Here is a 15449-nt window from a genome sequence, read left to right as displayed (position 1 = left end):
ATATATATATATATATATATATATATATATATATATATATCTCAGGTCAAATATGTTGAGAACTCACAAGGATGTGAGTGTTAAAGCATCAAGAACATTAATTTTTCAGTGTCTTTTAAGGATAGCTGGCCAGTAGCCCAGTCCTTATGAGTGGAGCTAACCTGGAAGGTAATTATGGGTCAACAGACCTTTATCCCTTTCAGGTCAAGGAAACATATGCTGATGTTTAATATTAGAGAGTATTAACATTACACAATTGAAAGGATTCAGAGTTCTAGTAATTATCCTTAGAATAAATGACATTTTAAATAGTCTTGAGACCATAGTGACATTCAGTGTACAGTAGGGAACTTTATGGCATGATTGCATTCCTGAGGGCAAACTCTTACTAATTTTGGTCATAGTAGTAGAGGAGGCATCTACTGCTGCTCACAGTTAGAGGAAGAAACTTAATTGGCTGTAAGGTGTTAGCTGAAAGAAGGATCTGCTGATTTGTGACTTGTAAAGATTTGAAGAGGAATTTAGAACTCAATGGCATCATTTAAAACTCAAATGTAGATTGCATATGAAAATTATAGAATGGGTCCTTTTGGTGATATAAAGAATACTTTCTTAGTTTTCTTAGATGCAAGAGAAATATATCCCTTTTAAATTAATTGTTCTAGAAGTAGTTCTCACAAATAGCATTTTGGCAATTTATAATGGTGATAGAAAATCTCATAAAGCTAGTATTTATCATAGTAGAGGATAAGAATTACTGCTTTGGCTATTGTGCTCAGATCTTCTTGTTCAGGATAGTATCTTGGACAGACACCAAATGAGTATATTGTTTTTGTCTCTTCTACCTGATCTCCCATTTCCAGTCAGTTACCAAGCCTTGACAATTCCATTGTTTCAAATTAATTTATTTAATTAACAAGCACTTAGTTTTAGGCTTTCCCAAATGGATATCATTATTACTATTACCCCTTCCCTTTTCAATCCCATTGTATAAAAAAAAAAATTAAAACAAGCATTGTAACAAACATGCAAAGTTAAGCAAAGGAAATTGTCACATTGGCCAGGTACATAAAATGTAGATCTTATTCAGTAACCTGAAGTTCATCAAACCCAGGTCAAAACGTGAGTCATACTCTTTATAATCAGTTCCTCAAGAATTGTGACTGGTCACTGTATTGATAAGTCTTCTTAAGACTTTCAAAGTTGTTTGCTTTTTCAGTCTTATTATTATTGCACAGATCATTCCCCCAAGTTCTCCTCACTTTATTCTGCATTATTTCATCCAAATCTTCCCAGGTTTTTTTCCTGAACCTATTCGCTTTGTCATTTCTTGCTCTACAATAGTGTCCCATCATATTCACATACTATTACTTTGTTCAGCTGTTCTCCCAATAATGGACACTCGTTTGACTTCTAGTTCTTTGCTAGTACCAAAAAAAGATGCTATAAATATTTATAAAAACATAGCTCTTTTTCTACCTAATTTCTTTTATCTCTTTGGGGAATAAGCCTAGTAGTGGTATCTCTGAGTCAAAGGGTATGTGTGATTTAGTGATTTGGAGGCCGTCATTCCAAATTTCCAGTTCTCTTTCCGTATTAGCTCTCAGACTGGTCCCCTTCTTTTTATTCCTACTGCCCTCATGCTAGCATAGGATCTCATTATTACCTGCCTAGCTAAAATATGGTAGTAAACTCTTCCTTCTTCTCTCTCTCCTTACTATCCATCGTGTACTTAGCTATCAGATTAGTCTTTCCTGTGTAAAGATTTGATCATGAATTTTTACTGTCTTATTTTTCCTCACCAAATGGAAGCTAGACTTCGTAACCTGGCATTTACATTCTATACCTCTGCCAACATCCCACTTTTCTAATCTTACCTAAAATTGCTCTCTACCCCCAATCAAATGAGATAATATTTGTAGGACCCTTAGCACAATTCTTAAACGTAGTGGTTGTTGTCCTTCACACTCGAAGAGGGCATCACCATGTTGGGATCAATGTTTAGTATGTTTGACAGTGGTTGATCAGACCAGTAGGAGCTTAAAAGACTGTATAACAGGTTGGGTACAAATAGCCCATATAAACTGTCAATTAAGCACATAGTAGGTGCTTAACAAATATCTCTTCTCTCCCGCCACTTTATAACTATGTCTTCTTCTCCTGCCAGGTTGAATGGCTTACTAGACCTCTTACACGCCCTTTACTTTCTTGCTATTGTAACTTCACTATAAGTGGCAGTCTCCCTTTCCTTTTCCCTCTACCCTTACCCCTAAATCTATTAAAATCCTACTGGTTCTGAATAAAAATTAGAGAATTACATTCTTATCTTTGAAGTCACCTCCTCCATGAAGCCTTTTGTAATTTTCTTTCAATTGAAAATGGAATTCCCTTGCTCCTTGTCAAGCACAGTCCTATTTATATAGTAGGTACTATATAAATGTTTATTCCTTGCCTCCTTCCCTCTGATCTTATTCTGTTCTCTATTCTGGTTATTATATTGTTACAAGTGTATGTGTTATGTTTATCTCTTGTTTGCAACTATGAGCTCTGTGAAGACAAAAACTGTTCCTTAATTATCTTCATATCTCTTCTAGTACCTAGCACAGTACTCCTCACACATTAGGCACAGAATAAATTTTAGTTAAAGGAATGAATGGATACCACCATGCCTCTCCTCCTGTCAGCCATTCCCTAACACTGTTTCCTTGGCTTCTCTGTGCTAATGGGATTTGGATCAATATTTGAAATTATCCAAATCTACACATGTGGCAACCATTTCATTTCTTATTGTTCTTTGCATTTCAGGATGCCAGGACTGATAGCATTATTTCCTGTGTCTATGCGCCTAAGATAGCCACATCTAATCAACTTCTCTCTGCCTGTATTGATTCAGTGTCTACCACCTAGTAGTTACTCAGTAAACATATTTTGCTCAGTCAGAAATTAGTACAAGTTTCAACAAGATTTATAACAAGGAGATAATGACCTTTCTGTTTTTCATTCTGATGTATGATGGCTTTAAGCATCCTAGTGAGGATAAGCAGCACGTTTGCACTCCGTGTCATTGAGGCTCTTTAGTAAGATGGTATGGAAGTTGGCAAAGTGTTTCTGTCTTTTCTTTTGTTTTCTTGATCTCTCTGGGATAAATACAAAGCCATCTTTTCATTGAGGGTACAGAAGTATGTATGGGCAGTGGAATGAGTCCTGGAATTGGAGTGGGAAGAACTAACTTTGAATTCCAACTCCACTGTTTTCTGGTTTGGGGATCTTGAGTAACATTTATCATCTGTGAACCTGTTTCATCATGGAATTGATACCTGAACTACCCATCTTGTAAGGTTTGGGGACATAAATAAGATGCTTTATGCATGACATATGTATGTATATATCCACATATGTATATAATATGCATGTATATATGCATGTTTTATGTTTATGCACATACATCAAGTTATAACTGCATATATATGTACCTCAAAATTCTCAGTGCAGTTTTAAGTTTGGTTGACTTAAAAGCATGCTAAGAATTGTGAGAAATGACAGAGATACATAAAAGACCTTCACAGCCATAAAAACACTGTATGTTAGTTAAGTAAGGTATGTACATTTTCCCAGACAGCTAAAGAATGTTAATGCCCAGGTTTGTAGAACCTTGGGTGGCTTTTATCCTGTTATTTGTTCTCCCATGACACATAGACTTTTTCTAGCACTTAGAATTTTTGAGTAGATATTAGATTCTACTACAAAGCTACTGTTTTTAATTTTCTTCAGGGTAAAGTGTCAAGGGGTAAACTTCACCTTGGGACTACAAGACCGAAAGTGAAGAATTAATCCGAACATGCTTTGTAGCTGTTCTCAAAGTTACTGATGTTGCTAAGAACCAAAGTCAATATTTTTGTTCTGTTTATATTCCTCCACTCATTAGGATACAGAGCATGTTATTTCAGTGGACTTGAAGTAAAATCAACAAGTTCTAATGGGTTTTTAGAGCTCAACCTTGGGGTCATCTGGCTAACTAGTGGCAGGCAGCCACTCCCTGACTGCCAATCTCAAAGCAATCTGACTTGGAAACATGGTCTCAAGACAGTAGCATGGAGAACAAATGGGGATATCAAAACAAAAGAATAGAAAACAAATGCCAAAAAGAGAAGAAAAGAGGCATTATGTTGACGTTCAAATGAACAAGCATTTGTCAGGAAATACTGTGCATACCTGTGGAAACAGACACCCCAGGAACCAAGACCAGAGACTAGGAAATGAAAAGCTTGAAACATTATGGAGGAAAATATGAAACATTTGTTCAGTCTACAATTCTTTGTTTTTCTTCATTTATAACAATACCTTTGCATTCCAGGTTGTCCTCCTCTGGGATTGGAGACATTAAAAATCACGGACTTTCAGCTGCATGCCTCAACAGTTAAGCGATACGGCCTGGGGGCTCACAGAGGCAGGCTCAACATTCAGGTAACAGTCATAGTTTTCTGACTATGGAGTCAAAGTGATTCCAGTTGCAGAACTGTTCTATATTATCCTCCTTCTCCTTGTCCTCCTCCTCCTTCCCACAGTAATTTGGTGTTCTAGCCAAGAGCTTGTTATATGTAAGACTGTAGTCATAAGAACCTGGGTTGGTCCACTTTGCAGGGATATGTTTAGATAGATTAGATTTGGATTGCTCAGTTCTATGTCTTCATGGGAGATTTTTTTTTCATCTTCCTGTGGAATAGGAGTAGAGCCATAGCTGGAAACTCATTCCTCTACTCCCTTATCTAAACTAGGGTGACTAGGCTAGAATTATAGCCATCAATTATACATTGGATATCTGTGTTCTATGAATGTTTTCCCTATTAAGGATTCAGTATACAAGTCCCTTCCCACTTTACCTGATATCTCTAAGGGGGAGAGTAACAGTTTACTTTCAGAGAGCTTAGCTCTGTCCCACCAAATGCTTGTCATATAAGACAATAATGGATAATGAGCAAGCCATATCCAAGCAAGCAATAAACAGAAACCAAGAAAGTTATACAAATTAGGTAGACAATAGAATATACCAGCCTAAATATATATTATATGTAACATATATTATTTTATGATCTATAATTCAAAAGAAATATAAAATCTTAGACCAACCAAGTAGAGAATAATCTGACCAAAGAAATCTGCTCTTCATAGTTTCTGGGGATACAGATGCTTTGAATCAAGAGGCATATTGGATAATCAGCTTTCTCCAAGTAAACAGACTCCCATTAGCTATTCGAAAGTCCATCCCGTCACTCTTACCCCATCTCTCTTGAATCTTGCTACTTTTTGGTCTCTCCAAAGCCTCTCTGATAAACAAATTAATGTATCTCTAATTTACATAGTATCATGGGCTCTAAGGTCAGTCACTAAATCAGCAAGCATTTATGAAGTGCCTACCTTGCCAAGTACTATACTAGCAGTAGGGATAGAATGAACAAACGTAGGCACTTCATAAATTAAAAAATTGGCTTTCAAGGAAATCATGTTCTAATGGGGGAGACAATTTAAAATTTCAAACAAGATCTACACAGGATAATTGGAGATAATCAAAATAAAGAAGGTGGTAAACTTAAAGGAGATTAGGAAAGGCTTCTTGTAGAAGGTGAGATTTTAGCTGGGACTTGAAGAAAGTCACTGAATCCATGAGGTAAAGATGAAGAATTCCAGATTTATGGGACAGCCAGTGAATATGGGTGCCACTGTCTAAATGAAGGATATTGTATAAAGGACAACAAGGAAGCAGGGGTCACTAGAACCCACAGTGGCTAATGCAGGATTGATGGCCTAGGAAAAAAAATGAAGGTTGGAGGGATTAGAGGTCACAGTGAAGACAAAAAAGGCTATCTCAACTAATCAGAGTCCATCTCCCTTAATGTGTGTGATATCACATATCTTTTAGGGATAGCCATTTCCCACCTGGGTTGCGATTATACATGAATGCACTTTCTGTTTTTATCTGATAAGAACCATATTCCTATAGAGTAGTGTCATGGGAAATGCAATGAGTTTAGTCTAAGTTAAGTCTAAGCTTTGGCTCTGCCATTTACTAGCTTTGTGACCTTGGCACTAGCATAGTGCCCTTACCAACTATATCATCCACTGAATTTCCCACCTCCAGTCAGTCCTTTTCCTAAAAGTATATCTTACATATAATAAATGCTCAATTAATATTGATTTAATATTTTTAATTTAGTGTCTTGTCAGCCAAATACCACTTGTTAACTACTTGCTTTGTGCCAGGAAATATGGAAAGAACTGAGATATTTATTCTAAGAATGAAGCAATCCTTAATCACAAGGACTTTACATTTCAATGGAAAAAACTAGTACATATATATATACAAGGAAGATGAATATAAAGTGAATAAAATATATATAAAATATAAATATTAATATAAATACAAATATATGCAAAGTAGTGAAAAGATGCCGTGATGGGAGGCACTAATACTTGGGGGGAGGACAGAAGAATGGATTCAGACAGAAGATGAGATTTAAATGGAGTCTTAAAGGAAGACAGAAAGACACTCTAAGAATTAATAACAAAGAGGGAGTTCATTCCAGGAATGTAGGATAGCCAATATAGAGGTATGGAGATAAAGGATGGATTATTCACTCTTTCCAACAGACTAAATTTGGTGCTTCTTATATTAGCTAGATCCAATGCTTAATACACTTAGCTGATAAGGAGCAGCCCAAAATTCGAGCTGTGGATTGGGGCCTGATAGTGAATGTAAATTTATGATACTACATTTATCCTCCCTCCCAGTCATCCCATCCCCACATTTTTTATACCACTTGTACTGGTTTCTCAGTCACTGCAGTTGTGTGGGTTTTTAAAATTGTAAATGAAGTTGTTCTGATGTAAAAAAAAATGCTAAGAGGAGGACAGTGTGGCTGGATTGCAAAGTGTGGGAAAGGAAAAAAAAATGTTCAATGAGATCAGAAAAAAAGGGCCAGGTTATTTTGGGCTTTAAAAGCTAAAGAGAGGCCATTCCCCAATTGATAAATGGGCAAGGGACATGAATAGACAATTTTCAGATAAAGAAATCAAAAGTATCAATAAGCACATGAGAAAGTGTTCTAAATCTCTAATAATTAGAGAAATGCAAATCAAAACAACTCTGAGGTATCACCTCACACCTAGCAGATTGGCTAAAATGACATCAGGGGTGAGTAATGAATGCTGGAAGGGATGTGGTAAAATTGGGACATTAATGCACTGCTGGTGGAGTTGTGAACTGATCCAACCATTCTGGATGGCAATTTGGAATCATGCTCAAAGAGCGATAAAGGAATGCCTGCCCTTTGATCCAGCCATACTATTGCTGGGTTTGTACCCCCAAAGAGATCATAGGGAAAAAGACTTGTACAAAAATATTTATAGCCATGCTCTTTGTGGTGGCAAAAAACTGGAAAACAAGGGGATGCCCTTCAATTGGGGAATGGCTGAAAAAATTGTGATATATGCTGGTGTTGGAATACTATTGTGCTCAAAGGAATAATAAACTGGAGGAATTCCATGTAACCTGGAAAAACCTCCAGGAAGTTATGGAGAGTGAAAGGAGCAGAGCCAGAAGAACGTTGTACACAGAGACTGTTACACTGTGGTAAAATCAAATGCAATGGATTTCTGTACTAGCAGCAATGCAATGACCCAGGACAGCTCTGAGGGATTTATGGAAAAGAACGCTACCCACATTCAGAGGAAGAACTGCAGGAGAGGAAGCACAGAAGAAAAACAACTGCTTGAACACTTGGGTCGATGAGGACATGATTGGGGATGTAGACCCGAAAGGACCACACCAATGCAGCTATCAATAATATGTAAATGTCTTAATTGATGACACATGTTAAAACCAGTGGAAATTCAAGTTAGCTATGGGGAGGTTTGAGGGATGAAGGGGAAAGTAAAAACATGAATCATGGAACAATGGTAAATTTTTCTAAAAATAAAAAAATTAATTGAAAAAATAAAAGCAAGTACATTTATGCTGAATGTGCACTTCTGCAAACAAAAAAAATAAAAGCTAAAGAGAGGCAAGAGGAGCCCATTGGAGTTGTCTGTTAAGGAAAGTCACATGGTCATATATGTGCTTATAGAAAATTTTGAAACAATCTGTCATCGAGTATTATTAAGTACTTATTGTGTGCCAGGCACTGTGCTAGCCACTATAGATAGAAATTTAAAGCAATGAAACAATCCCTAATATAAAAGAGGTTACGTTTTATCTTGTATACATATAAAGTATATATGAAACATATGCAAAATAAAGAGTCATTTTGGAGAGGGATTATTAGCTATGTAATTTAGGAAAGATTTCAAGAGTAGATGGTATTTGATCAAGGGATCATAGATTTAGAGCAGAAAAGGTCTTCAGAGACCCCTGAATCCAATCCATTCATTTTACTGATGAAGAATCTGAGGCTCTGGACACTTAAATGATGTAGTGAAGATCCCATGGTTAGGAATCTGAGGCAAGATTTGAAATCAGTTCTTTCTGAAATCAAATCCTGGACTTTATCCACTGAAGCTACTCAGCTTCCTTCAAGGACATTTTTTATTATAAAGAAGAAGTTGTGAGGAAGGAATCCCTTCTAGACATGAGATATGCTCTTTTGCAAGTACATACAGCATCCGGGGATAATTTGGCTCAGGCTTAGAGAACATATGGCAAAGGGATACCCTGTAGGTTTTTGGAAGTTCTTCTGATGAAAAAAATACTTTCTTTCCCCTTTTGGGGGTCATCATGAACTTCCTCACAGGCATAATGTAGTTTTCTACTCAACACCTTATAGAATTCAGAAGCTGTCTTGCCTCTTTTCTAGTTTGTCCTCAGCTCTTGATATAGACACTCATCAGCCATTACCAGGTCAGGAACTTTTTTAGGGTGCTGATGAACAGCCCAAATCCTCTGACCTATTGAAAATCACACTCGTCATTTGGCAAAGGATTGTGAGGAGAGGAAGAGGCATAAGCTCTTCTCCTCCACTCTCCCTTAAGTGATTTAGTCTCAGAGACTTGTGGAATTACTACTATAGAGCTGGAATGCTGTTCAAATTCTGACTTCTAAACCTGTTTGTTGTTTTTTACAGGACCGAGTCTTTTCAACCAATTCTAGTACATTCCCTGTGTAGAGTCATTTCATTCCATTCGGTGGCTTCCTTTCCTTGCAAATTGAATAAAGACTTTTGCCCCACTCATTGATTTAAACTAAGGTATCCTTATCTGATTTAAATGGAGTGTGAGGTGGATGGATTTAATTGATCCCTCCAGTCTACTCACATTATCCTAACAGACCTATGATAGATCCATAACTATTATCATTCTCATTTAATGCATTAAAAATGATCCCTCAAAAGTATGAGACTTACTTAGCGTCATACACCTAGTAAATACTGGATTTAAATCCAGATTTTCCAGACTCCAAGGTCATCATTCTATACACAAATAACAGTTCTGCCATGTTTCCTTTCTTTCTGTACCAATGGCAGGCTCGCAACTTGCTTCTCAATCAACAGGATTCCCTGAGTCTTTTTCTTACCAATCCAAAATAAACAATCTATAGAGTTACAAGTACCAGCTTCCTCTTACAACTTCTAGGAAAGACCAGCATCTTTTTTTTTCCTTTTGGTCCAATAGTATGCCATACTCCCAGTACTAATTTATTTTCTCAGAATGATGTTACTTATACCCACAAGACTTCTATGAGTATCAGATGAGATAATTTTTGTAGAATGTTTTTAATCATAAAGAATGACATAAATGAGTTCTTAGTGGTAATAACATTATTTGAAATTACATTTGCAGTATTTTCTATATTTTATTCAGTGTAATAAATGGTCCACCTATAAATTGACTTAAATATAAGCATTTCTTTGTCCTATACTAATTAATTACATGGAAGAGTAAAATATGTTTAACACTGAGACCCACTTAATAGTCATAGCTTCGGAATGTTCTTGCCAGTTCAGGCTTTGGATATTCTTGTGTTTATATAGACTCTTGTAAAATAAAGCTTCCCATTTCTTAGATAGAGACCTCCAGTAAGTTCTAAGGATCTCTTATCTGTATCTGTTCACTAAAAAAAACAACACACACACAAAGAAAGAAATCTTTACAAATGAACATTTGGATCTAATTAAAATAAGTACTAGAAAATTACCATCTGGGTTTTTCTAAATATGATATTTGATGAACTTGGAGATTTTTGGTTGGGCAATCAAAAGGTATTTTTTAAGTTCTTATTATGAACCCAGAAGCATATTAAACACTGTTGTGTGTGGGGGAATAAAATTAAAAGCCAAACAACCATTATCCCTTCCTCTGTAATTGAGAGACATGGCCTTCTTTGGTTATTCAGTACTTTGATTTTAAGATCTACCATCTTTACCTCACAGGTATAATTTCTCCTTTCTCTTTTTATCTTCATTTACACCAGTCAGTCTTTTCTACATCCCCAATGGCTGTGGCTGTACCTTAGATATTACTGCCATTCAGAACTTTTTTCACCTCTCAGAACTTAAACTTTGAAATTTCCCTTCCTGATTAAAACACACACACACACACACACACACACACACACACACACACGGAGCCCTTCAATCTTTTTCTGCCTTTTGCTTCCATCCCTAACAATTTTACCAAAATTGTTCTCTTAAAGGTCAGCAGCAAAATCCCTAATTTCTAACCTAGGATTCAGAGATGTGCTATCTATATTTCAACATATCTGTTTCCTTTGTAATGCTACATATTTTGTTTTAGGCAGTTTTAAACATTCTGAGACAGAGTCTATAGGCTTAAGCATGCTGCTAAAGAGGTTGTCCTTGACCCCTCAAAAGGTTAAAGAATCACTGCTCTAGACCAATAGTGTTAAACTGATATAGAAATAGGGAGCTACTAGTCTACACATTGGGACAATATGAAGACACATATTGACTTAGTGTTAAAGTGTGATAATATCTATTTTTATTATACATTTATTTTTTTTGTTAACTATTCTCAAATTACATTTTAATCTGATTCAGGCCACATTTGGGACTGTTGTGGGCCCCCAGCAGCCTGCAGGCCAGACCTTTGTTCTAGACCATTTCCCATCCCAAACACATATTTCTATCTACCTTTAAAATATCTCCACCTAGATGTCCCACTGGCATTTCAAAATTAGCAAGTCCAAGTCCAACTTCAACATCTTCTATTCTAAACCATCTTCCTTTCTCTATGTTCCTGTTTCTCCTAATAGAATCATTATCCATACTTTTAGGAGGGAGAATTATTAATAGTTAGTGATATAACTCAAAAAAAAAGTTGATTCACTGATTTCTCCCTTCAGATGTCTTGAATGGATCTGTTGATTAGGGAAGTATCTAGAAGGGAAAGTTATAATCTATGGTAATCAACAAATATTTACATATTTACTCTGTATGAGGTATTCTGTTAGGATATAGTGATGCAACATTTTTTAAAACTCAGTCCTTTTGCTCAAGGAGCTTACATTCTAATTTTAATTATAATTATTGCATTAGAAGTGTTGACTTTTCTATGCAATCACTTTAGTGGTAAACTTACACTCCCTCCTAGAGTATCCAGTAAAAAAAATTTCCTTTTATCTTATAGAGTTTGTCTTGCCAAGAAAAAATGTAAAATAAGAGATTAAAGCCACAGAAAGAAGGTGATCATGACAGGATAGTTTCCTGAACAATTTTCTAAAACTTTTTAAGATACTTCTTAATGGTGTTGAGATACTGTCTCTTCTCTGGGCCTCTCTGCTTCATACATTACCTTTAAATAAATGCAAGTAAAAGGGATAAGAATATAGAAATGGTTAAACATCACATTTGTATAGTCTCTACATGAATTTTTTTTCATTATATATTCTTCCTGATCATCTTTGATAAAAAATCTCTCTTCTTTATTTCTTTAAAAAAAAAAAGCATTACCTTCCATCTTAGAATCAATATTGTGTTTTGGGTCTAAGGCCAAAGAGCAGTAAGGGCTGGGCAATGGGAGTTAAGTGACTTGCCCCAGGGTCACACAGCTCTGAGGTCAGATTTGAACCTAGGACTTTCCATCTCTAGGCCTGGCTTTCAATCCACTGGGCAACCTAGCTGCCCCCTTAATTCTTTTCTTTCCCTGTTAAGTTGGTGTATTAGCATGAAAGTAACCTCTTTCAAACTCTCGCCTCCATTCATGCACTTTGCCACCATTCATGGGGGATCCCTGGCACAAACAACCATAGCTAGAAATGTACTTAGTTGGGTGTAATAAAACATTTCAACCACTCAGGTACTGCATAGTGAGAAAATGGCTACACCAGGGCCTCTGATGATTATCCATCTCCATTAGAAATTTAGTACAAGTTAAACCTGAATAAATCACAGGTCCCTAATTCCTGACATTGTTCCTGTGCCATGCTGGGTGGAAATTTGAAGGCTTTTGGAACTTAGCTATCCTAAAATACCTCTATCCCTTAATAGCTATTTGATATACAGATTAAAAATAAATGTCTCATTTTGCAGCTGTGTGTTTTATAGACATATAAAAATAATTAAATTTTATGAGAAAATCAAAGGCACTAGAATTTGAAAATGATGATTATAGTATTAAAAATAATCTTCAACTTACCACAGTAGAGGGCCCATTGAACAATATTTAATAAATACTGAATGGGAATGGAGGGGAATTGAGCAAATGGTCTTAAAAAGAAAAGGTTCAAGCTAAAATTCAACTTGTACATATGTCAACACACAGATTAGGGATCATTAACCAGATTCCACAAAGTCAATTCAGATTCATCATGTTCAAAACAGAACTAATTGTCTTTTCCCCTTTCCTCTTTGGACCTTCTCTCTTATTGTCAAGGGTAACCACCTGATACCTCATTGTTGTCATCAGTTTGACCCTTATACTCATCCACATATTCAGTCCACAGCCAAATCTAGTCATCTCTACTTTCAGTACTTTCCTTGTGTATGTCCTCTTTTCTCTACTCACACTGTCACAGCCCTAGTTTAGGCCCTCATCACCCTTCAAAATAGACTATTTCAATGTCCTTTTAATTGATTTCCCTACTCAAATCCACCCCTCACTTGACTGCCAAGGTTATTTTCTAAAGCATGGGCCTAACAAGGTCACCCACTACCACTTCCACCAGAGTGCCCATGGCCCCTTAAAATAGAAGTTATTTAGTTTGAAATTGAAAACCTTTATAACCTATATATTTAAAGATTTTTAAAAGTTTATAAGCCCTTTCCTACTTTTCTCGTCTTCTGATACTTTACTATTTCTCTAGTCTCTATATAGACTATAGTCTATATAGTATACCCTACCTGTTGTTCCATCTCCTCTATCTCTGCCTTTCCATTGGTTCTCCCCCTTGCCTAAAATTATCAGCCCTTTTATCTCTAGCTCTTAGTTTCCCTGAATTTCCTTACGATTCCACTCAGATTGTATCTTCTGCAAGAGTACTTTTGAAATCCCCTATCTTCTATTGCCTTCCTTTCTTGGATCATTTTCCATCTAATCTTTATATATCTTATTTATAATTACTTCCACACTGTCTCCTTCATTATATTGTAATCTCCTTGAGGGTAGACACAGTTGATAACCTTTCATTGTATCTATGGCACAGTGCCTGGCAAATAGTAAATTCTTGATAGATGCTTTTGATTGACGGACACAGACTGACCTTTCAAAATTTAATACTTCTTGCTAATGGAAAATTGTTCTTGACTTTCATGCAAACCCAGTGAACGAACACAAACTTTGGATTTCATCACCTATGTCGCATTATAGTTCTATGGTTCAGTATCTCAGATTTCTCAAGATTAAGGCAAGAGATCAATTTCAGCAACACAGAAATAGTTTTGCCTCTCATGCATACAATTATTCTTCCTGAGCTCCCAGAATCCTTTTACATTAACTCATTTGTGAGACTGTGATCTCATTTAGAAAGTTATAATTGGTTTTATCAGTCCTCAGAATAGAGACAGGCTGGTTGGAAATTGGCATCCCAAGCCTCAGAAACACATTTTCTGAACTGACCTCTAGAATCAAACATCTATCATTAGCCTGCCTGTACATGGACATTTATATAAGCTTTGCATTCAAATGGACTGTTTGATTTCCTTATCCTCTTCTTCCCCTGGCCTGCTTCTATTGCTACTACCTCTCAAAGGGCTGTCAGTGGTTTTATACTTATCATAGGCTAAGAGGTATTTCAGAAAGAAGGAGTCAGCCCTTAATAACATTTTCTATGATTATGTCTGAGACCTTCTTTGATTTGGTTCAGTAACAGCACTTAACACCTCAAAAGGTCAAGCTTAGAAAAATTGCTTAGAATAGTGTTCTGCCCATAGGAGGGATTTAATAAATGATTGTTGATCTTGCTTGATAGTATACTTAAGATTTTGTGAAAATTATGGTAAGATCTCATTATGGAATTTGAAAAGAAAGTCTCATGATTAATGAAACACCAAGATAATGAGGCAGGAGACAGATTAATATCAATGACTCATATGTATCTAGTACTTTATTGTTAATAAAATTCTTTCATCCCCAGTAAGGCCATCAGGGAGGTGGCACCAATATGATTGTCCACATTTTACAGTTGAGAAAACTGAAGCTCAAAAATGTTAAGTTTTCCCAAGCATTTAAGCTAGTCATAGTTGGAAATGGGACTCAAGACCAGGTGTCTTAAGTAAGCCACTCACTCGACCAAACTATACCCCAAGATATCATCTTTGTGATTATTAATAAACAGAATTATGGCTACTAAGTTACATGTGGTCTTATATTTTGAGAAGGAATACATTAATATTTTTGCAGGAAATGAAAAAATATAAATGTTTTTATTCTTTTTTTAACTCCAGAAAATTTCCTTTGAGTAAAGGGAGAGTGAATTACAATAGATTCTATACTTCCCTTTCTTTGTGTCTATGTATTTAGTGATGTCTGGCTCTCCTTAGGAAACTGTATCCCTTACTATTCTTTCCAGTATTCTGTGTCCTTGATCTTATAGCCCTCAAAGCACTGGTCAAGGCTGTCCCTATCCCTTTTCCATCTTGATTTAAAACCATCTTTGAAGTTCATTTTGTCTCTATTACTTAGTTCAAATCCTTGTCACAGTTATCTGTACTGTGGTATGAGGACTTGCCAAAAGCCCTTTACAAGGCTCTTCAGCCACATTTGGTACCCACTTGTCACCCAACTCTCACCCAAGCTCCAAAAAGCTATAGTATGCACGGCATTCACCCCACAAGTCTTTTTGGACAGGTTAAATCAGATTGGGAGTAACCAATAGGTCTCAAACCCAGCAGTGAATTGGAGATATGTTTACTTCAAGCATTTGAAGACTTCCCTGGCCAAAAGGAATAGATGAGAACAATTTGTTCCAATGGCCATAAAGGCACCTGAAGCAAGCCCTATGGAGC

At 36.2% G+C, this 15449-nt stretch overlaps 1 protein-coding gene across 1 annotated transcript in view; it reads left to right on the top strand.

The window, feature by feature from the left end:
- Nucleotides 1-15449, top strand: part of CPXM2 (carboxypeptidase X, M14 family member 2) — a 210541-nt gene that overhangs the window by 81893 nt on the left and 113199 nt on the right. The window contains exon 3 of the mRNA XM_044662618.1: nucleotides 4355-4464. Within this exon, the coding sequence (XP_044518553.1) occupies nucleotides 4355-4464 (110 nt within the window). The remainder of the gene's footprint in view (nucleotides 1-4354; nucleotides 4465-15449) is intronic.

Source organism: Gracilinanus agilis, chromosome 2 (assembly GCF_016433145.1).
Source record: "Gracilinanus agilis isolate LMUSP501 chromosome 2, AgileGrace, whole genome shotgun sequence".
In the NCBI taxonomy this organism is placed as follows: domain Eukaryota; kingdom Metazoa; phylum Chordata; class Mammalia; order Didelphimorphia; family Didelphidae; genus Gracilinanus; species Gracilinanus agilis.
Note: the sequence above shows the minus strand (reverse complement) of the source record. Positions and strands in the feature narration are given on the sequence as shown.